The 19,281-nt window shown below is 36.5% G+C and overlaps 1 protein-coding gene across 5 annotated transcripts in view; it reads left to right on the forward strand.

Moving 5' to 3' along the window:
• Nucleotides 1–1,840: 1,840 nt before the first annotated feature.
• Nucleotides 1,841–19,281, forward strand: part of LOC120527397 (coiled-coil domain-containing protein 158-like) — an 87,705-nt gene continuing 70,264 nt past the window's right edge. For 2 of the 5 annotated variants that reach the window (XM_039750767.1, XM_039750770.1), the window contains exons 1-4: nt 1,841–1,967; nt 7,983–8,040; nt 12,943–12,976; nt 17,955–18,100. In XM_039750767.1, the coding sequence (XP_039606701.1) occupies nt 1,959–1,967; nt 7,983–8,040; nt 12,943–12,976; nt 17,955–18,100 (247 nt within the window). In that variant the 5' untranslated portion in view covers nt 1,841–1,958. Of the gene's footprint in view, nt 1,968–7,982; nt 8,076–12,942; nt 12,977–17,954; nt 18,101–19,281 lie in introns of all 5 variants that reach the window. The other 3 variants (XM_039750768.1, XM_039750771.1, XM_039750769.1) reach the window with 3 other exon arrangements.

Raw genomic sequence — 19,281 nt, forward strand, 5'->3', positions numbered from 1 at the left:
TCTATCTATCTATCTATCTATCTATCTATCTATCTATCTATCTATCAAAACTATATGTGAAAAAGACAAAGATAGATAGATAGATAGATAGATAGATAGATAGATAGATAGATAGATAGATAGATAGATAGATTTATTTTATTTGGAGAATGGATTGACGAAAGCAAACATGTTTAAAAAGAAGTTTTATGTAAGTGTGCCAGAGTACTTAGGGCCAAGGGTCAATGATCAACTTTGTGAAAAAGACATAGTGTGCCCCACATCTGAGCCTGCCTTATTAATCAGCTTATTGACTTGACAGACCTCTCTTGAAATGATGTAATTGGTCCAACACAGTAGATAGTGAACAGTAGTAGAACCTTTGAACTATATGCAGGATAAACCTCAAACAGGAGTCAGACTGGGACACAAATAATTTGAGGCCGCAACACTATCTGTGGGGCCATGGAGAGCGGTTGAGTTTAACTTTTTAAGCAAGTACAGAGGCCTTTGTATATCAGATTGAGTTAATGTCAGCTGAAAAGCATAATAAGATCATGGATAACCTACTGTGTAGTGAAAAAAAATTAATTCCTTCTAGTTTTTTGCATTATTGAATATTTCTTACAGTGAGTGTTACCTGGGTTCAACACAAACCTTGCATTGAATCTTAGAAATCTTTGGAGAACAAAAACACAAACTTTTGATTAGTGGTGTATAGGCAGCATGGGTATTCATATTAGGTTAATTGCTGAATTTAAAATTGTAACATATCAAATGATTAAATTTGTGGATTGTATTTATGTCTTGAGAGAAACTAGTGTTCTGTCTAAGGTTGATCCATGCCTTGTCTCCAATGCTGGTGTGATAAAATGAAATGTACAAAGTAATTCACATCAAAGGATTTTATTAAATTATATTAAATAGGTTATAGACATTAATTTCGACAAGATAGGGACACAAAGTTTGGATAATGTCAAGAGCAAAAATGTATAACGTCTTTTTTAAATTTTTATTAATTTTATCACAATCTATAAATGTATAACGTCTAAAAACACAGAACAGGGCGATGGCTTGCAATCATTTGTTTTTTCTAAAATAGTTTTTGCATCAATGTTGAACAATTATAACACGTCGGTTCTATTGACCAAAAAATTTAAAAATATAAATTACTCAAGTCATTCCTTATACCCGACTCTAATGAATTCTGGTTAGTAAGAAGCGATGTTGTAAAGACTTCAGGACAGGTACTAAAGAGAAGTTAGTATCGCATATTCAGAGGGAGAGGGTGACGTTTCTGCACCGTGGCTATGAAAAATCGGACGGTCTGCAGTGTGAACCTCAATGGGTTCGCACATTACCAGCTACAATCCTACAATTAGAGCCTGACTGATTTTAGTAAAGTGAAGGCTACAACAATTCAAGGTACAAGTATGTATTTTCAGTTTTCTTTTCCTATAGTTGAATAGTAATGGCTTTCATTAAGAAATCGTTTCCATTAGATATAATTATTGAACGCGCTCGTAGGGCAATCGATTGCTTACTGGCTGCTCTGCTTTCGGTAAAAGTGCGAAACTACACTTCCCATCATGCAACACTTTCCTGTAAACTGAAACAGGGAGCGCGACCGTTTGAAACCTTGTCGCGGCAACGACAGGTGCCTATTGTGTTTTCTAGTCAGTTCATTGTATTCGAATGTGCTCGATGCAACTGTACAGAAATAAAAAAAAACACAGTTCCTTTCATTGCGTTTCTGCTGATTTGTTCAAACTGGTTGACGAGATAAAAATAATTCAATAAAGTGAGTTCCTGTTGTCGAGGAGTTCAGCGTATTCCGTTGTCTTGGAAACGAACACTTCCACGACTCTTTTTCTCTCCCCTTGCGTGATTTCCACCATTTTTGCTTGATTGGATGGCCAGGTATTTTTCTCTGCGTCAAGGTGTGCCTTGGAAAAATCTTATTGACGCTCAAGCGATTGATGCTAATAGTAAGTGGTAATATTCGGTAACTAATGTCCAGCGAACTTTACGCCGGTTAACTGAAGTGTGGAGTATGTTGATAATGCACCATATTCAATCTTTGTTACATTGCCGTTGGCATAAACCTGGCTTTAGCTGTCCTAAATTACGTCTCTGTCGGTGTTACCATAGTAGGCTCAGAAAAAAAAAAATGTTACAAACTCCGTGTTTTGCTCTGCTCGGACTTGCTTTAGCCTTTATCCAAATTCTGCGTAGTCAATTTGTGTTCAATATTAAATTTTGATGTTTATTAGGTGGGGAGTAAATCACGTAAAGCAGTATTACATGACCTCATCGTAATTTTGAAACACTAAACGTTTTTACATTTGTTTTTCTGTTAATTAATGTACGTATTAGTATTTGCATGTCGCCCCCGAATAAAATAATAGAGCCGCCTGAGAACGCTAGGAAAAATCCCGTTCAGACCTAAGTTCTACCCAGTAGTGATGGGCGAGATTGGAGGAAGCATGTTCAATAACGTTACGACTTTCATTGGTATCAATGTCAGCGCTACGTGGTCTGAGTGATACATTAATAATGACTTCTGTCAGTAGACATTCATTTTTATCAGTAGGTTTCTTCCCCTTGTTTAACGTAAGCGTGAATGAGAACACAGCTTTTGTCATCCCCATGACTGGTCCCGCTCGGCACACTACTGACCTGCTCATTTCCCAGTCATCGCTTTTGCTAGCTTCAAAGGGCACAGGCAAGTTAATTTGTGACTTTCATTGTTATTGTGTTGTGTTTTTATTATTGGTGGTTTCCAAAGCTTTTTGGTTACAATATTACTGATTTAATCTTGCTACTCTTAAAATAACTAGTATACAGTAGTTTTTTTTAACGTGTTACTAAGCAATGAGTGTTTCAGACAATTTTCTTTAAAATATTTTGAATTTAAAATCTTTTATTCAATCTGTTTCACACATAACAAAACATTCACAACCCAGCTCTATCCATTTTAGAGCTGCAGTTCTACAGTAGTTATGGCAAAATGTGTATCCTTTGGTATAAAAGAGCTCCTTTTCTGAAGAAAAATATGAACACTTCTAACAACTAACGTCTTGCAATTTATTTATTCAATTTTAGTAAAGCAACAGTTAAGTAATCAATCATTTTTACCACTGCTAATATTGTGAACTTGATAAATGCTTATGTTTGTTTATTTATTACCCAGATGTCAATGTTGTAGAGTTTAGTACTACAATCAGAAAGCATCCCAGGCCTGTTTTGTTTTTCTTTTAGCTCAGTCTCTTTATGAAGTCTGCACAGTTTGCATAGTTGCCTTCTGTTTCTTGGGTTTCACTAAATACTTTTAGATTAGACCCTGTCTCTGTGCCAACTGTGTCCTGGAATATCTGGGTTCTGAAATTGAATAAATGGAAATTGGCCTATTATGAGTGGACATAAATTTAACTTTGTATGTGAGAGTTGCTTCCTGTGACAGATTGGAACTCCAGTTCCAGATTTAGATATTGACCTGTGTCTGATGCTAAAATGGTAGGGTGTGGCTCTCATCAACTCTTTCATTTAATGGTTGTGTTGAAAATTAACCCATGAATGAAAGCTTGGCCAGTATGAATGACTTTGATTGCTTGTGTGGAAATGAATGTGTCCATATACGAAATGGTGTACTATTCCAGGTATTGTTTCTGCCTTTGTGCATGATCCCCTGAAAACAGCATTTTCAGAAACAAGATACAGTTTTACTTCATGGAGTAGTTATCATTTCTAAATGTAGTCAATCAAGTTAAGAATTGTCTAATAATAAATTGAACATACTACAGTTCAGTGCAGTGAATGTAATTGGTTCTTAAACTTACTGTATATTATGTTTTCCGATTTTATGAATGAAAATGTCCAACTGTTTATGGTCTTGAATTCACAACATCTTGAATTCAGATTCTGTGTTATTCTGAGCCTTTAGCCTTGGCATAAAATGCAATATATATAAATATAATATACATATAATATATAAATAAATAATGATATTTTTGTTTATTTATTTATTTAAAGAAATATTTTATCAAATTATTTTACAATCCAAAGATTATTTTAGTAGTCAGACTATTTGGGCAATTTATTTTTCTCAATACCTCATCTCTTATCTTTAGAAGCTCGAAGGGTTTTGATTCGGGCTACTCAATTGTTGAGTTTTGACTTCAGGGCATCTGTGACAAAATTACTTAGTTGTTTTATTCAGTTATGAACCTAATGACAATCAGTCATCCAACTGTATGGCTTGAAAAATGAATGTATTTACTAAGTTTTTAAGCTTTTAGTCTATGTTCCATAGCCAACAATGTAAAGCATTTGTGCAGGCAATATATATATATTTTTTAAATTTATAGGAATGCGCTCAACTTTCGAACACAATTGTGCATGACAAATACATATATACACCATGTTTATTAAGATATATACCAAACTTATCTTTTAATGCTTGAAGCTGACAGACTATACACAGTTTCTGAACAGCTCTGAAAGAAGGCTATATGAGAACAAAAGAATGTAATAAAGTAAAGCCCCAATAGTGTCCTCTACTATGTGAAGATCAACTTAAGTTTTGAAATGTATGTTTTGTGGCTTAGGTAGTTCATATAACAATTATAAAACAGAACTTGCTAATTTGCTTTATAGCTAACCATGGGGGTTAATTTGAGCATTTTTGCTTGCCTTTTCACCTCTTGTAAACAATATCATATTGGATGCCAATGCTAACACAACACTTTGTGCTATCTTTTGCTGTCTGACATAACAATGGCCGCCTAAAGGCTCGGCTCATCTTTCTGCCTTTTCTGTTTGTCATATACTTAGAGAATGCAGTTTTCATTTAGGCAAATGCCAATTGATAAATTGTAAAGGGAATATTTGTGAGTTCTGCTGACTTGTAGTAAATAGTGTGTGTGGGGGGGGGTGTAATGTTGACAAATTATTCACAAAGTATTGACAAAGTATTCAGGCAAAGATGTAAATTATTTAAGAAAAGCAAATAAAATGTTATGTAATAACTCTAAAACAATCAGCATTATGTCAAAAGCTAGTGAGTGTATGTCTGGAATGCAGAGTAAATTTCATATTGCTAAAAGATAAAGCAGCACTAAAAGCTGAAAAAAGGGCATGTCTTTGTTTAATGAGTTAACCTTTTATTTCACATAGCACATTTGTCAGCAAAGCACCATTTGAAGGCCACTTGGACCACAGGTCCATAATACCACAGTTATCTTTTTAATGTTGAAGCATAGAAAGTATATTGCTTTTAAACACACTGGTCAACCTTGCAATTAAGAGTCTAGTTGTTTATCACTTGACAACACTGCCTGCCTGTGGCAGTGAATAGAGATTTTTATTTGAAGACTTAGGCCAGGTCTTTAAATGTTTCAAAGGCATAAATAAATCTGTTCCACCAGAATTTCTTCAGCTAAATGGTAAATGATATACTTGAAAAATCAGTGCAAGTCCAGTTAAGACAAAACCAGGAATGACTTCTATAGTAAAAGGACTATGCATTACCATATTTAAAGGTGTGTTGCTATCAGTGTGTGAAGAGTGGGAGAAGAGGGTTGCATTGACAATCCAACACAATGGGCAGCACATTGAACACATTTTATAAGTGGTCAGAAACTTGTAAATAACTAATGAAAGAATAAAGTTACGTTAAAACCAATCACACCATTGTTTTTCTTGTGAAATTCCCAATAAGTTTGTGTCACATGACCCTCTTCCTATTGAAAAAACAAAAGTTGGATCCAAAATGGCGGACTTCAAAATGGCCACCATGGTCACCACCCATCTTGAAAACTTTTCCCCCTCACATATACTAATGTGCCACAAACAGGAAGTTAATATCACCAACCATTCCCATTTTATTAAGGTGTATCCATATAAATGGCCCACCCTGTACTAACCTATATCAATTAATACTGACAAAAAGGATCACATTTCACTAGACTGAAGCTTAGTATTTTTTTGGTCTTTACCATGTCCTCAGAGGGAAGTAGATGACTTGTACCATACCAGGAAAATGTGCTGCATCCCATAACAGAGCCACCAGAGCCCTTTCCTGTGAGAAACAAGGATTTAAGTCTTCTTTTAATACTAGGCTGACCCGCCTTTTAAGGCGACCGACTTTTAAGTTGACCACTTCTTAAGGCAATTCAATATGTAGATCAATTTGATATTTTATACAAACTCATTAATTTGGTTATGTTGCATTTGAGCGGTATTACTTTAATACTCGTAGTTTCTGTTATTTTTGTGATGAAATTTAAACTTTTTTTCTATATTGAGGTCGCCCTTTTGAACCCCTGATATTTACTACGCGGTGACGCATTTGTACTCCATCAACATTAATTATTTCCAGAGATATAATTTTGTCTATTTTTCCAGCGCATCGCGCACAGAAGCAAGGGAACGATGGGAGCACCAGAACTCTGCTCACATCATGTCGCTTCGTACCGCAAGCTGCAAGTAGTAAGTCTGTGATAAGCGGAATACCGCTACGCTTTCCACTCACGGGACGGAAGGACAATCCCGACCGCTTTTATATAGTAAGAAAGAAGAAGATATCGCACAGTCTGGAGTAGAAAATCATCTTTACCTGGAAAACAAAACTACAAATCCCATCGTGCATTGCAAAATGGACGGGGCGTGTGTGAAACTCCGCGCCTGCGTAGCACTCACAGGACGGAAGGACAATCCCGACTGCTTTTATATAGAAGGATATCATACATACACTTTTCTCCTTCTTAAGTCACTATTTACTCTTAATTGCTGTTCATATCAGGAGTTTATTCACTGCAGCTCAACCATCGTATTCCTGGTTGTCTTCAAAGACTGTTCATGATGAAGTTTCCTCCTTTTGCATTAATTTGACATTTTGTCAAGTTTTGTATCCTGAATCAGTGCACAAATATAATTTTATATTTTTCCCTGTACATTGTTTATTTCTCTTTTTTTTCCAAGCCAACATCACCCAAGTTTCAGTTACTTGGGAACATGAGCAGGTTTAGTGGTCTGTGTTACTGATGCTCCATGTAAATATTCCCCAAAATTCTGTTTTCTTTCAGAGTCACTAATAACTGTTTTCTGATCTGTGGTAACCAGCATTATGAGCATCCGAGTCTTCCCAACCAGCAAAATGATCTTATAAATGATTGGTTATTTCAGTAATCATATTTGTTTAGATGAACCCACTTTAAACATAATTTGTGACTGATGTAATCTTCATTTACTGAAGCATTTCCTTTGTGTCAATTGTCCCTAGAAAATTAGAAAGTGGATATTTAAATTACACAATTTAGTTGAAGGTCACTCCCAGAAACAGTTTTGGAATCAGGGGTACCTTATTTATCCTTGGGATATTGTCCTTCAATAGACTATAAAACGTGAGCATCCTGTTTTGTGCCACGTAAGGCCTTTCCTTATCGTGGTAACCTATCCCTACACATACAGTATAATAATAGGTTTTGAGGTTTCATGCAGACCAAGGGTTGTGTGATTGTAAGATAAAACATTACTTAATAGAAATTAATCTTAACCCCTTCATGTTTTAATATTACAGTGTTATTTGGTTTGGTCCAGGTAGGATATGTTACTTTGTTAGTCTGTCCCCTTAAGTAACTCTACAGTACAGTGTGTATGCATGTTTGAGGTATATGTTTCTTTGTACAATAAAACTCTCAAACTGATATCCTGTTTTATCCACAGCACTATTCATGATATGTGGTAATGACTAATGACAATATGGTATCTGGTTAAAGCTCACTTAAAGCCCACTTTGTTCTTTGTGTTTTCTTTTGATAGATTATCTAATTTTGGAGTAGTTCTGACTTTGTTTTCTTTCCATCATTTGCACAGTTAATGTAAAAATCTGCTTTGTAGATGACCATTAAGCTCACCAGTTAATACTGAATAGCAAAGTGTGCAGTCATAAAATCCTCTTTTACTTACAAGCCATACTAACTTGTCTTTAATTTTGGTTACAGAAGCGAGAGGGCCTCGAGTGTGAAAGTACGTTCCAGTTCTCTAGGAAATGGAAAGAAGGTTTGAAGATCTTTCATCATCATGTCAAAGTAGAAGTATGTTCTGGCAAAGAATGGATCCATTACACTTAAAAGACAAAAAAAGTTTTAGCAGCATTTGACACTCCAAAGAAAAACTAAATCCCTTGCAAACTTTACACAAATACCTTTTTTGTAGTTATTAGTTTATATCATTATAGCAATTCTTTTATATTACCTTCTAAAATACACCCTTTTTAAATTCTAAATATGTTTACAAAATGTTTCCCTATTGATAAAATAGCTTGCAAGGATCTGCAGCACACATACTCATCTAAATTTACTTTAAATCTACTTTAAATTTTAAGAAAGGTTTAAAGGGTTATAACACTCATTTCAGAAGCCACATTGGGATAATTTCCAAATTTGTTTAAACATTATAGATGTATTTGTCAAATAGCGTTTTAGTCAAGTTAAACTTGGCTTTTCAAGTTGAATTTTAATATATGATAATTTTTGAAATTGAAAAAGAGTTGAGATATATATAGTCATATCACCATATTTAAGTGTTAATTTTTTGTACCAAGTTCAAATTATCTCTGTCTAAAAGTGCAGTAATATTTCTTCAAAATTTACAATTCAGTCCAAAAATTTCTGTTGTTTGTTGTCTTTATTTATATATAGCCTACCCCCTGATTTATTTGCTTTTTTGCCATTCCAAGATTTCATTCCAAAATACAGCATTTTGAAATAATGACTGATTTTTATATTCTAAAGTAGAAAGAATTATACATTAATCACAGCACATCAGGTAAACAGGTAATGGTTTATTGATCATCACTTTTTGTGACCAGATTTTGAATTCCAGCTTACAAAGAAAAAAAATGCTGGATTTACAGAAATTAATGTTTAATAATAAAGACAAACTGTCAACATATGTAACAATGAAAGAAACATTAAAAATCCTAAACTCCTGCCTACCATTATGATAGCCTGCACCTGCTGAGGTGGAAAAGATAGATATTTTATTAATCCCAAGGGAAAATTCACATACTCCAGCAGCAGCATACTGATAAAAAAACAATATTAAATTAAAGAGTGATAAAAATGCAGGTAAAACAGACAATACCTTTGTATAATGTTGATGTTTAACAGGGTGGAATTGAAGAGTCACATAGTGTGGGGGAGGAATGATCTCCTCAGTCTGTCAGTGGAGCAAGACAGTGACAGCAGTCTGTCACTGAAGCTGCTTCTCTGTCTGGAGATGATACTGTTCAGTGGATGCAGTGGATTCTCCATGATTGACAGGAGCCTGATCAGTGCCCGTCGCTCTGCCACGGATGTCAAACTGTCCAGCTCCGTGCCTACAATAGAGCTTGCCTTCCTCACCAGTTTGTCCAGGCGTGAGGCGTCCCTCTTCTTTATGCTGCCTCCCCAGCACACCACTGCGTAGAAGAGGGTGCTCACCACAACCGTCTGATAAAACATCTGCAGCATCTTATTGCAGATGTTGAAAGACGCCAGCCTTCTAAGGAAGTATAGTCGGCTCTGTCCTCTCTTTCACAGAGCATCAGTATTGGCAGTATAAGCTATATATATATATATATATATATATATATATATATATATATATATATATATATATATATATATATATATATATACACACACACACATACTGTATATAGTGACAGATAGGAGGTGCTATCGCTCCCTTGAACCCCTGCCCAAGACTCTAGACACCAGATAAAAGTCAACAAGTTGACTTTATTTATCTTCCACAGTGCACAAAGCACCCTCTTCTCCACTATACTCATATAAATCCACAATCACTAACAATACAATAAACAATTCTCCACTCACAGATACGTTGCCACCCTTCCACCCAGCTCAGCTCACTGTCTGGGAGCTCCCACAGTCCTTTTATTCACCCTGACCCGGAAGTGTTCCTAGTCCATGTGATTCTTTATCACTTCCGGGTCAGGTACAAGTCCTTTTCTTCACCCTGGAAGTACGTCACTTCTGTCGTTGCTCTTCCTATGACGCACTTCCGGGTTATAGGGCACATATGACTCCTTGCCCCTCCTGGCAGCTCCCTCTTGTGGCCCCTGTGGTATCCAGCAGGGCTGTGGATAAAAACTCCATTGTCCATGATTCCCTGCTGGTCTTCGTATATATGGCACTAATTCTGGATACACAGAGAAGAGGAGCACATCTAAGTGAGACCCTAGAATGTAATGATAAGAACAAGAGTGGTTACAAGGACCACAGGCCAGTGGTTAATTAAGATTTTTTTAATACTAAAGAAAAACAATAACATATAAGAATGAAAGTGCATTGCAATAGGTTCAGTGCACTCCGTGGGAATATTGGTGTGCTTATTTTAGTTTCAGTAGATCATTTGTGCTTTTTTTTTTCTTCTTCTTTATAGGAGTATGCTATGTTTACTACAAGCTGTACCCCATTTACTGAATAATTTCTATTTGTTGTGACCATTTGTGGTGTACTTTTGATGAACAAGTTTAATGAAATCATTGCTCTGAATAAGCTAATTTAAAATTCAGTAAAGGAAAAGTAAATCATAAAATAGGGTTGGCTATGTTTCATCAACACTGAGGCTCTGATTGGTTCAGTGAGTTCTTCTTCTTTCGACTGCTCCTGTTAGGGGTCGCCACAGCGGATCATCTTCTACCATGTCCTTCTGTTCTCTGCATCTTCTTCTGTTACACCCATCACTTGCATGTCCTTTCTCACCACATCCGTAAACCTTCACTTAGGCCTTCCCCTTTTCCTATTCCCTGGCAGCTCTATCCTTAGCATCCTTCTCCCAATATACCCAGCATCTCTGCTCTGCACAAGTCCAAACAAATGCAATCTCGCCTCTCTGACTTTGTCCCCCAACCATTCTACTTGAGCTGATCTTCTTGTAATGTCCTCATTTCTAATCCTGTCCATCCTCTTCACACCCAGTACAGATCTTAGCACCTTTAACTCTGCCACCTCCAGCTCTGTCTCCTGCTTTCTGGTCAGTGCCACCGTCTCCAACCCATATAACATAGCTGGTCTCACTACCATCCTGTAGACCTTCCCTTTTACTCTTGCTGATACCCGTCTGTCACAAATTACTCCTGACACTCTTCTCCACCCATTCCAGCCTGCCTGCACTCTCTTTTTCACCTCTCTTCCACAAGCCCCAATTACTCTGTACTGTTGATCCCAAGTATTTAAACTCATCCACCTTCACCAACTTTACTTCCTGCATCCTCACCATTCCACTGACCTCTCTGTCATTTACACACATGTATTCTGTCTTGTTCCTACGGACCTTCATTCGTCTTCTCTCTAGAGCATATCTTCACCTCTCCAGGGTCTCCTCAACTTGCTCCCTACTATCGCTACAGATCACAATGTCATCAGCAAACATTCACGGGGACTCCTGTCTAAGTTCTACAGGTTCCAAATTATAAATGTTATACAAAATCAAAAATAATAACACTGCAATGCAAAAACACAAAGGCACTCTTCCAAAACAATGTTCTTAAAACCTGGTGGTATGTTTTAGAACTGGTTCTTAATTAAATGTCAAGGTAGTCTATATTGAAGAATAGACTGAAAACATTAAAAAAAAAAGAAAAACCTCTTCTTTTTTCTCCTATATCCCCAAAGAAAAACATTGCTGCTGAAATATGCTTCATCCTCCTGTATGAATTGGACTAAGCAGACATGCGTGTTATGTTTATGCTGAGTTAAAATTTAAAACAGACATTCTTAGTGTCCTCAATTGTCCACTAAGTTAATAAATCTGCTGATTATTTAAAGCTTTTATAGGATTTTTACATAACATCTTACTATTGTTATATCAAGATATATTGAATCTCTCTTTTAAATGAAGCTTGGAAATGTAATATTCTCATCACTGTTTAATATTCATGTTTTGCTAATTTTCAGCCGTTCTGTCATTCTTTTGTGCCATTTGAGTCTGATCTAAATCTTATTTTCTTTGTCCTCAAAGCGGTAAAGTAGTTTCATTCCTTCTGTCTTATACCCAACACCTTTTTTAATTTGTTCATTCTTCTGCATGGCAAGCCAGCAAATTTTTGCTGCTTTTCTCTTTAGCTACATCTTTGTGCCTGTATTTGTAGACCATAAATGACTGTGTGATAAGCAAGTATGCTTACCACCACTTTACACCTATTTAATCTTTACTGTTAATGTTTTTTTTTGCCAAATGCTTCCTTCACTGTTGTAATCCTTGGTCTGTTGTGTTCTATTTTCCATCTGGTGTGAGGAGGACTTGTAAACTAAACCAACATATTTTCCTCTTAACACTTTCAGTATTTATGTGTGTTGAATGTGTCTTTCATATGAAGCTATTTTCAGTGCAGAAAAGAAAATGGTTTTCTTGCCCTGAGTATACCAAATTTATTTCAAAGTAAATATTTTATTTCACATTTAAACTTTCATGTTGTAGAGTATATGCAGTTTGCTGTTGCATTTAGTTGCATTAACATTACAGTGAAGTTTTCACAATTATATAAAATATGTATATTTTAAAAGGTAAAACCATTCAGAATTGTCAGCATGTATCATTTTGTTTTAGGATTTTGATTATAGGCTATATCCGTTGTGTAGAATTTAGTTCTTTATATTTAAATGGATGGCTTACCTCCTCCAAAACCATGCTTTTTACGAAGACTGGCAGCCCCAAATTGACCGTGGGGAAAAAACGTTTTATCCTAAAAAGTGGAAGGGATAAGTTGGTGTGCATCTAGTGATAAACTTTCATAGGCCTACATTTTTTTTGTCTCCTCCAATTCCACCAGTATTGGTTCTGTAGTTCCATTACACCCCATTTGTTCTGAATATAAAAATAAATGGGTGAATGTAGCATAATGTCATTTTTATTTTCTATATCATAATATGTTGATTTTAAACTTTCTTTTAGGTCTGAGTGGAAGCAGTAATTTTTCAGAGCTAAGGTACATCTTATCCTGTATTTTAAAATTTTTAACTTGCATGTTTTTCTTCAAAATTTAAAGCAGCAGTTATTTAGAAAGGCGGTAAAGAGTAAAATCTTTAAACGACTATTGCTACTGCTGTCATAAAAGTGCTTGCATGTTAAAAACATAGGTATATTCAAAAGCAATTGAAACTAGCTTTTCTAAACCTTTTTCAAAGTATTATATAAAAAATATATAAAGTAAAATATTTAAAGTAGCTATTAGGGGTGGGCGGTATGACCAAAATTCTATATCACGGTATTTTTCTAAATTATCCCGGTTTCACGGTATTCAACGGTATTTTTTTCCCCATGCATGAGTGGATGTTAACGATATTTTCCACTGCAGTTACTGGCTAAGAATAACCTATTCCACTGTCAAGAGTATTGTACATTGTACAAAAAAAAACATTTTAATGTGCACACAAGTATTAATACAATTTTGCATTGCCCCATAATGTTAGTTTTCAAGGGGGTGGCACTAATTGAGAAGGTATCACTTTGCATGACAGATGCAGTCAAAATATAGAACCTTTTTATTGAACAAATTTTGCAAAAACAAACTATAATTTTGACAAAATATTTTTAACCATACAAAGAGGCATTTAGACTTAGTAAAATATCCAGAAGTGCTTGTCAAAAATTGTATTGCACCGAATATGTCTTAGAAAAGGAATAAATAGTAAATATTTTTTGTAAACCAACTACACTTTCTGTTAATGTTAACAATCTCTGTCCACTGACACGTTAAAGTGACTTTTTAAACAACTTTATCATCATTAAACTGCATATTATTTAAACTAATAAATAATAACAATAAAATAAATAATAGTATTATTACTGATAGTTGCACTATTACTTCAAGACTTCAAGCCCAGGTGCATTACACAGTATTCACCAAATTAAAATAAAATAAAACAAGTGCAACTTGGTGATGACATCTTTACCAACTGAACCATCATTTAGGCAAACTGCATTAATATGGGCCTTGCTTCAAGCTAAGCTATACTGGGAAAACAAACTATATGTCGAGAACAAAGTCAACATTTCCACTTTATTCTCGCCGTTTATGTTGAGATTAAAGTCGACATTTCCACTTTATTCTCAAAGTTTACTTCGTAATTAAAGTAGAATGTCATAAACTAAACTTCTGACTAAAATCAATGTTTAACCATTTACTTAATTTACCCTGTCATAAATTAATGCAGCACATTAAATGCTTTGTGTTACGTTCCCCGACCCAGTGGTTAATCACTACGCTTCTTAAACTGACTTCCTCCGCACTAAGAGAAGACAGCAATCACCATACAGAATCCATTCACTTCATGATATTCCTGCTTTCTGAAAATTTAGAATGCTAAGATAAATACTTGATATCATTTTCATGATGAAATGCATTAAAGCAGGTATTACACATGCACGGTAGTGAGGCGGTAGGGCTGCTCCCTCGCAGTAAGGGGTTTCCCAGGTGTATGTTCAGTGTAGAGAACTTTATGGCAGGTGTGACGAGGCTCCAAAAAACTGGATGTATGAATAGCTATCGCACAGGTTTAACTTAAATATTGTGCAAATGTTGGGTTTCTGATCTGCTGGTCGGAGACACAAACACAGAATTCAATGCATGTTCTTCTGAGCGAGCTATCTTTATTGCATGCATGCTGTCTCTATCTGACGTACCAAAACCCCAGTTCCTTTTTCCTTCCTTCCTTTTTCTTTTACCACATAACCAATCACCACACGATAAACATCTTTGTGAAATTAAAACTAGTTATAAACTTAGCCCACAGAGTGTTCAGAACTTTAAAAATATCTTCATTATACATGTTTAATTATGCCATCCATTCAGAGTTGCGCCCATCTCTGAACGAGTCGCCAGTACATCACAGGATGAATACAAGCAAAACATACACTAGCAGGGTCAATATAGCACAATAAAACCCCACATCCTACATGACTTTGAAAGGAAACTGAAGCACGCCGAGTAAACCCACCAGAAAAACATTGAAATGCAAGGCAGGCATGCCGCCGTGCCCCCATGTGATTTAATGCATGCTTTAATGCATTTCACCATGAAAATTATACAGTATTAAGTATTTATCTTAGCATTCTAAATGTTCAGAGAGCAGGAAGATCATGAAGTGAATGTATTCTGTGCGGCGATCGCTGCCGGCGCCTCCTCTTAGTGCAAGAAGAAGTCAGTTTAAGAATCACTTAACACAAAGCATTTAACGTGCTATATAACTTATGACGGGGTTTGAGAAAATCTAGTAAATTAAATATTCATTTTACGATGAAGTTTAGTTTACGATGGTCTACTTTAATGACAAATTACGAGAATAAAGTCAACATGTCGTCACACTATTACACAATACCCAGGTACATTACACTGTAGTATTGAAAACAAATAAAACAAGTACAACTTGGCTTGCAGTATTATCCAGTAGTATAGAAACAGTATTTACACATCTGACCTTTTAAAACTAAAGTTATCTCCAGGCGACGGACGTGACTCCTTTTTTTCTGCAAAAGTTCTTCTGTTCATCATGTTCAACTTTACTTTTAGTTCAGTTTCGGAATGCTCTCTGTCCATTTTCACTGTGCGGCATACCTATGCTACCACCCACTATTTGGTGGTGTAGCAGTGAAAAAGAGCCCTAGTGCAACAAATCTGTGTTTAGCGGTGTAGCAGTGAAAAAGGTCCCCACTTGAACAGTTTCCCGCTGTGCCACGTTCCGAACGTCTAGGCAATTTAAACCGGTGTTGCGGTATAAGAAAAATCCATATCATAAAAAAAAATAAACTGTTTTCGGTATGAACCGGTATACCACCCAGCACTAGTAGCTATATATTATATTAAATAAGAACACTAGTACAGAGACTGCCCTTTCTTAGATTAAGCAAAGTTCATATAACAAAACAGTTTAATCCTCCCATATAACTACAACATGGAACACGGGATTTCATAAAGGTTGGAAACAGTATGGTATTGTGGTGCATATCAATTAAATTATCACCATGTGGTACCCAGGAATTTCAATATAAATAAACCCATAAAATGAAACTTAGTTTCAGACCAGGGGATCCTAATGAAATGAACAAATAAAAACAGAAATTAAAAACTTCTAGATCCTGAAAATAAGCATGATGCTATATACTGTAGCTGATGCTTCTGTTCTTTAACAGACTGCACACATTTTCTTTCTGCTGTGGTGTTGTTATATATATCAAGGGAATAAAATCAATGAGATAGGTCTTTTACTGTGTTCAAAAATGCTGACAATTTTTTATTTTATTCTTGTGTATAAGTAATGTTTACATTTGAGGTTTGTCATGTATTGGCTTTTTTAAGAAGCTATTAAAATAAAATACTAAAAGTAAGTTACATTGCAATAAAAAGTCCATTTGTTTTTTCCCTTATACTTCAAAGTTGCATTATCTGTAATTTTGAATCATTGTTCTGGGAATCTATGTTTTATCAGTCATATGTTTTGCTTCACTGAATCTCTTAAAAGAAGGAAAATTGTTAACAATAAAAATAATTTAGGTTTCATCTTTTTTAATTATTACGTATATTCTACTTGGGTGAGTGCATTTTTATACTAACCCTTGACAGCTGTAACCTTTTTTTGTATTTGGGTTTTGTTATTTGTATTGGCTAGTTTCTCTTTTCTTATTCGCTCTAGCTGTGTCAAGTTAGTTGCATAGTCCTCCAAACTTTCATTCTGATTCAGTGCTCGAAGTGGAACTAAATTACTGGAGGTACTTTATGGCAATACAGTAAAATTCAATTAAGTAGTTTTGGGTCCCCTGTGAAGCTTCAAATGCCAGGATATGTCAACACTCAATTGAAGTTGGGGGGAGGAGATGCTGGTCCACCTTGAAGATTTGCAAAGAGATTCCTGTGCTCACCAGTTCACTAAAAAAAAAAGGTTCTGGTGCCGTATATTGAATTTAGAAGAGGTGCTGGTACTGTGTACCGGTGAGTACTGGCCAACTTCAAGCACTGCTCCGATTAACAAACTGTAAGGAATCTGACCAAGTCATTGGAAGACCTTTTAAGACACTGTTCTAGCAGGTCACTTTAGATAGGAGCAGCTGCCCTAACAAAAAAAAAAAACTATCTATTCCAAGTACTAAGATTCAAATCTTTAATCTCGCATTTAGTATTTCAGTCTAATGACAGGTATGTGACATTAGGGACATAGTGACATAGTTTTGCCATATAACATTTAGTAAATTATTCCCAATGTGATTTCCTATGTCATCAAGTAATTATGAATTATTTATTAGTGGGTGATGTTTGAACAAGGTTAGAGGTTTGCTGAAAGGGCTGGAAGGGTGAGAGCAGACCAGTGGTGCAATGATAATATCAAGCTTAACCAGAAACCTTAGGCTGGTTCATGATTTTATTTTTCTAAATAATGTCTAAATTATTCATTTATATGAAAACAATTTTCTGTTAAAGATAATTTATTTTGATTTCTTGTTAGAATAATTGGATACTATTTATAGTAGAACAGGCTCTAGACACTGTTAGTTAAATTCTTTAGCAGCATCAAGTAGAAGTATGCTGCACAAATTACTGGCCATTTCACTCCTTGTGTCCTCCTGTGCCCTTTCTGGGTGTTTTCTCCAACATTCTTGTTTATTTTGTTTTTACTCGCACAAAGTCAAGCTGGTGGATATTAAGGACCTTTTACAGTCATGTACAGTCAGTGCATACTAATATAAGCATTAAACACACATATACTGACCCATATGAATGTGTTAAGAGTTGGTAATTTTTTATGTCTGGCGCAGCAAGGATGGGTTTAGGCAGTTGGTTTATAAAAAATGGATGGATGATTGGATGGAAACATTAATCAGAAAAAGGTTATCTGCATGTTAATATATCATGCAATATTTCATGCAATATTTTTGGTATTTTTTAATTTATTTTAATTGGTTATTTCCTATAGAGAGAGAATGGCAAAGCAGACAAAAGAAACAAAGAGACAACAAGAAGAGGTGGAGCAAGCAACCAAACTCACCATGGAGAAAATTGGTCGTTCATTTACTGGCAGTCTAGCTCACAAGCACCTTCCTGATTTTAGCCACACAACAGGTAAAATATATTAAATGTTAATCCTAAACTGTGTAATAAATTATTTTTTTTTAGTATCGAGTAATTTAATGGTGCAGTAATTAGTAGTTCTATGTATTGTCTCTGGGGACTGTAGGATTTGGGATCAGTTCTGGCCTTGTTTTCCTTCTGAGTAAAAATTATACATCCCTTTCTCATCACAATTATTTATTTTGTGTTTCCATCCATCCATCCATCCATCCATCCATCCATCCATTCTCTTCCGCTTATCCGAGGTCGGGTCGCGGGGGCAGCAGCTTAAGCAGAGAGGCCCAGACTTCCCTCTCCCGCCACTTCTTCCAGCTCTTCCGGAGAATCCCAATGCGTTCCCAGGCCAGCCGGGAGACATAGTCCCTCCAGCGTGTCCTGGGTCTTCCCCGGGGCCTCCTCCCGGTTGGATGTGCCCGGAACACCTCACCAGGGAGGCGTCCAGGAGGCATCCTGATCAGATGCCCGAGCCACCTCATCTGACTCCTCTCGATGCGGAGGAGCAGCGGCTCTACTCTGAGCCCCTCCCGGATGACTGAGCTTCTCACCCTATCTTTAAGGGAAAGCCCAGACACCCTGCGGAGGAAACTCATTTCAGCCGCTTGTATTCGCGATCTCGTTCTTTCGGTCACTACCCATAGCTCATGACCATAGGTGAGGGTAGGAAGGTAGATCGACTGGTAAATTGAGAGCTTTGCCTTACGGCTCAGCTCCTTTTTCACCACGACAGACCGATGCAGAGCCCGCATCACTGCGGACGCTGCACCGATCCGCCTGTCGATCTCACGCTCCATTCTTCCCTCACTCGTGAACAAGACCCCGAGATACTTGAACTCCTCCACTTGGGGCAGGATCTCTCCCCCAACCCTGAGAGGGCACTCCACCCTTTTCCGCTGAGGACCATGCTCTCGGATTTGGAGGTGCTGATTCTCATCCCAGCCGCTTCACACTCAGCTGCGAACCGATCCAGAGAGAGCTGAAGATCACGGCCTGATGAAGCAAACAGGACAACATCATCTGCAAAAGCAGTGACCCAATCCTGAGTCCACCAAACCGACCCCTTCAACACCCTGGTTGCGCCTAGAAATTCTGTCCATAAAAGTTATGAACAGAATCGGTGACAAAGGGCAGCCCTGGCGGAGTCCAACTCTCACTGGAAACGGGCTCGACTTACT

Source organism: Polypterus senegalus, chromosome 4, assembly GCF_016835505.1.
Source record: "Polypterus senegalus isolate Bchr_013 chromosome 4, ASM1683550v1, whole genome shotgun sequence".
Taxonomy (NCBI): domain Eukaryota; kingdom Metazoa; phylum Chordata; class Cladistia; order Polypteriformes; family Polypteridae; genus Polypterus; species Polypterus senegalus.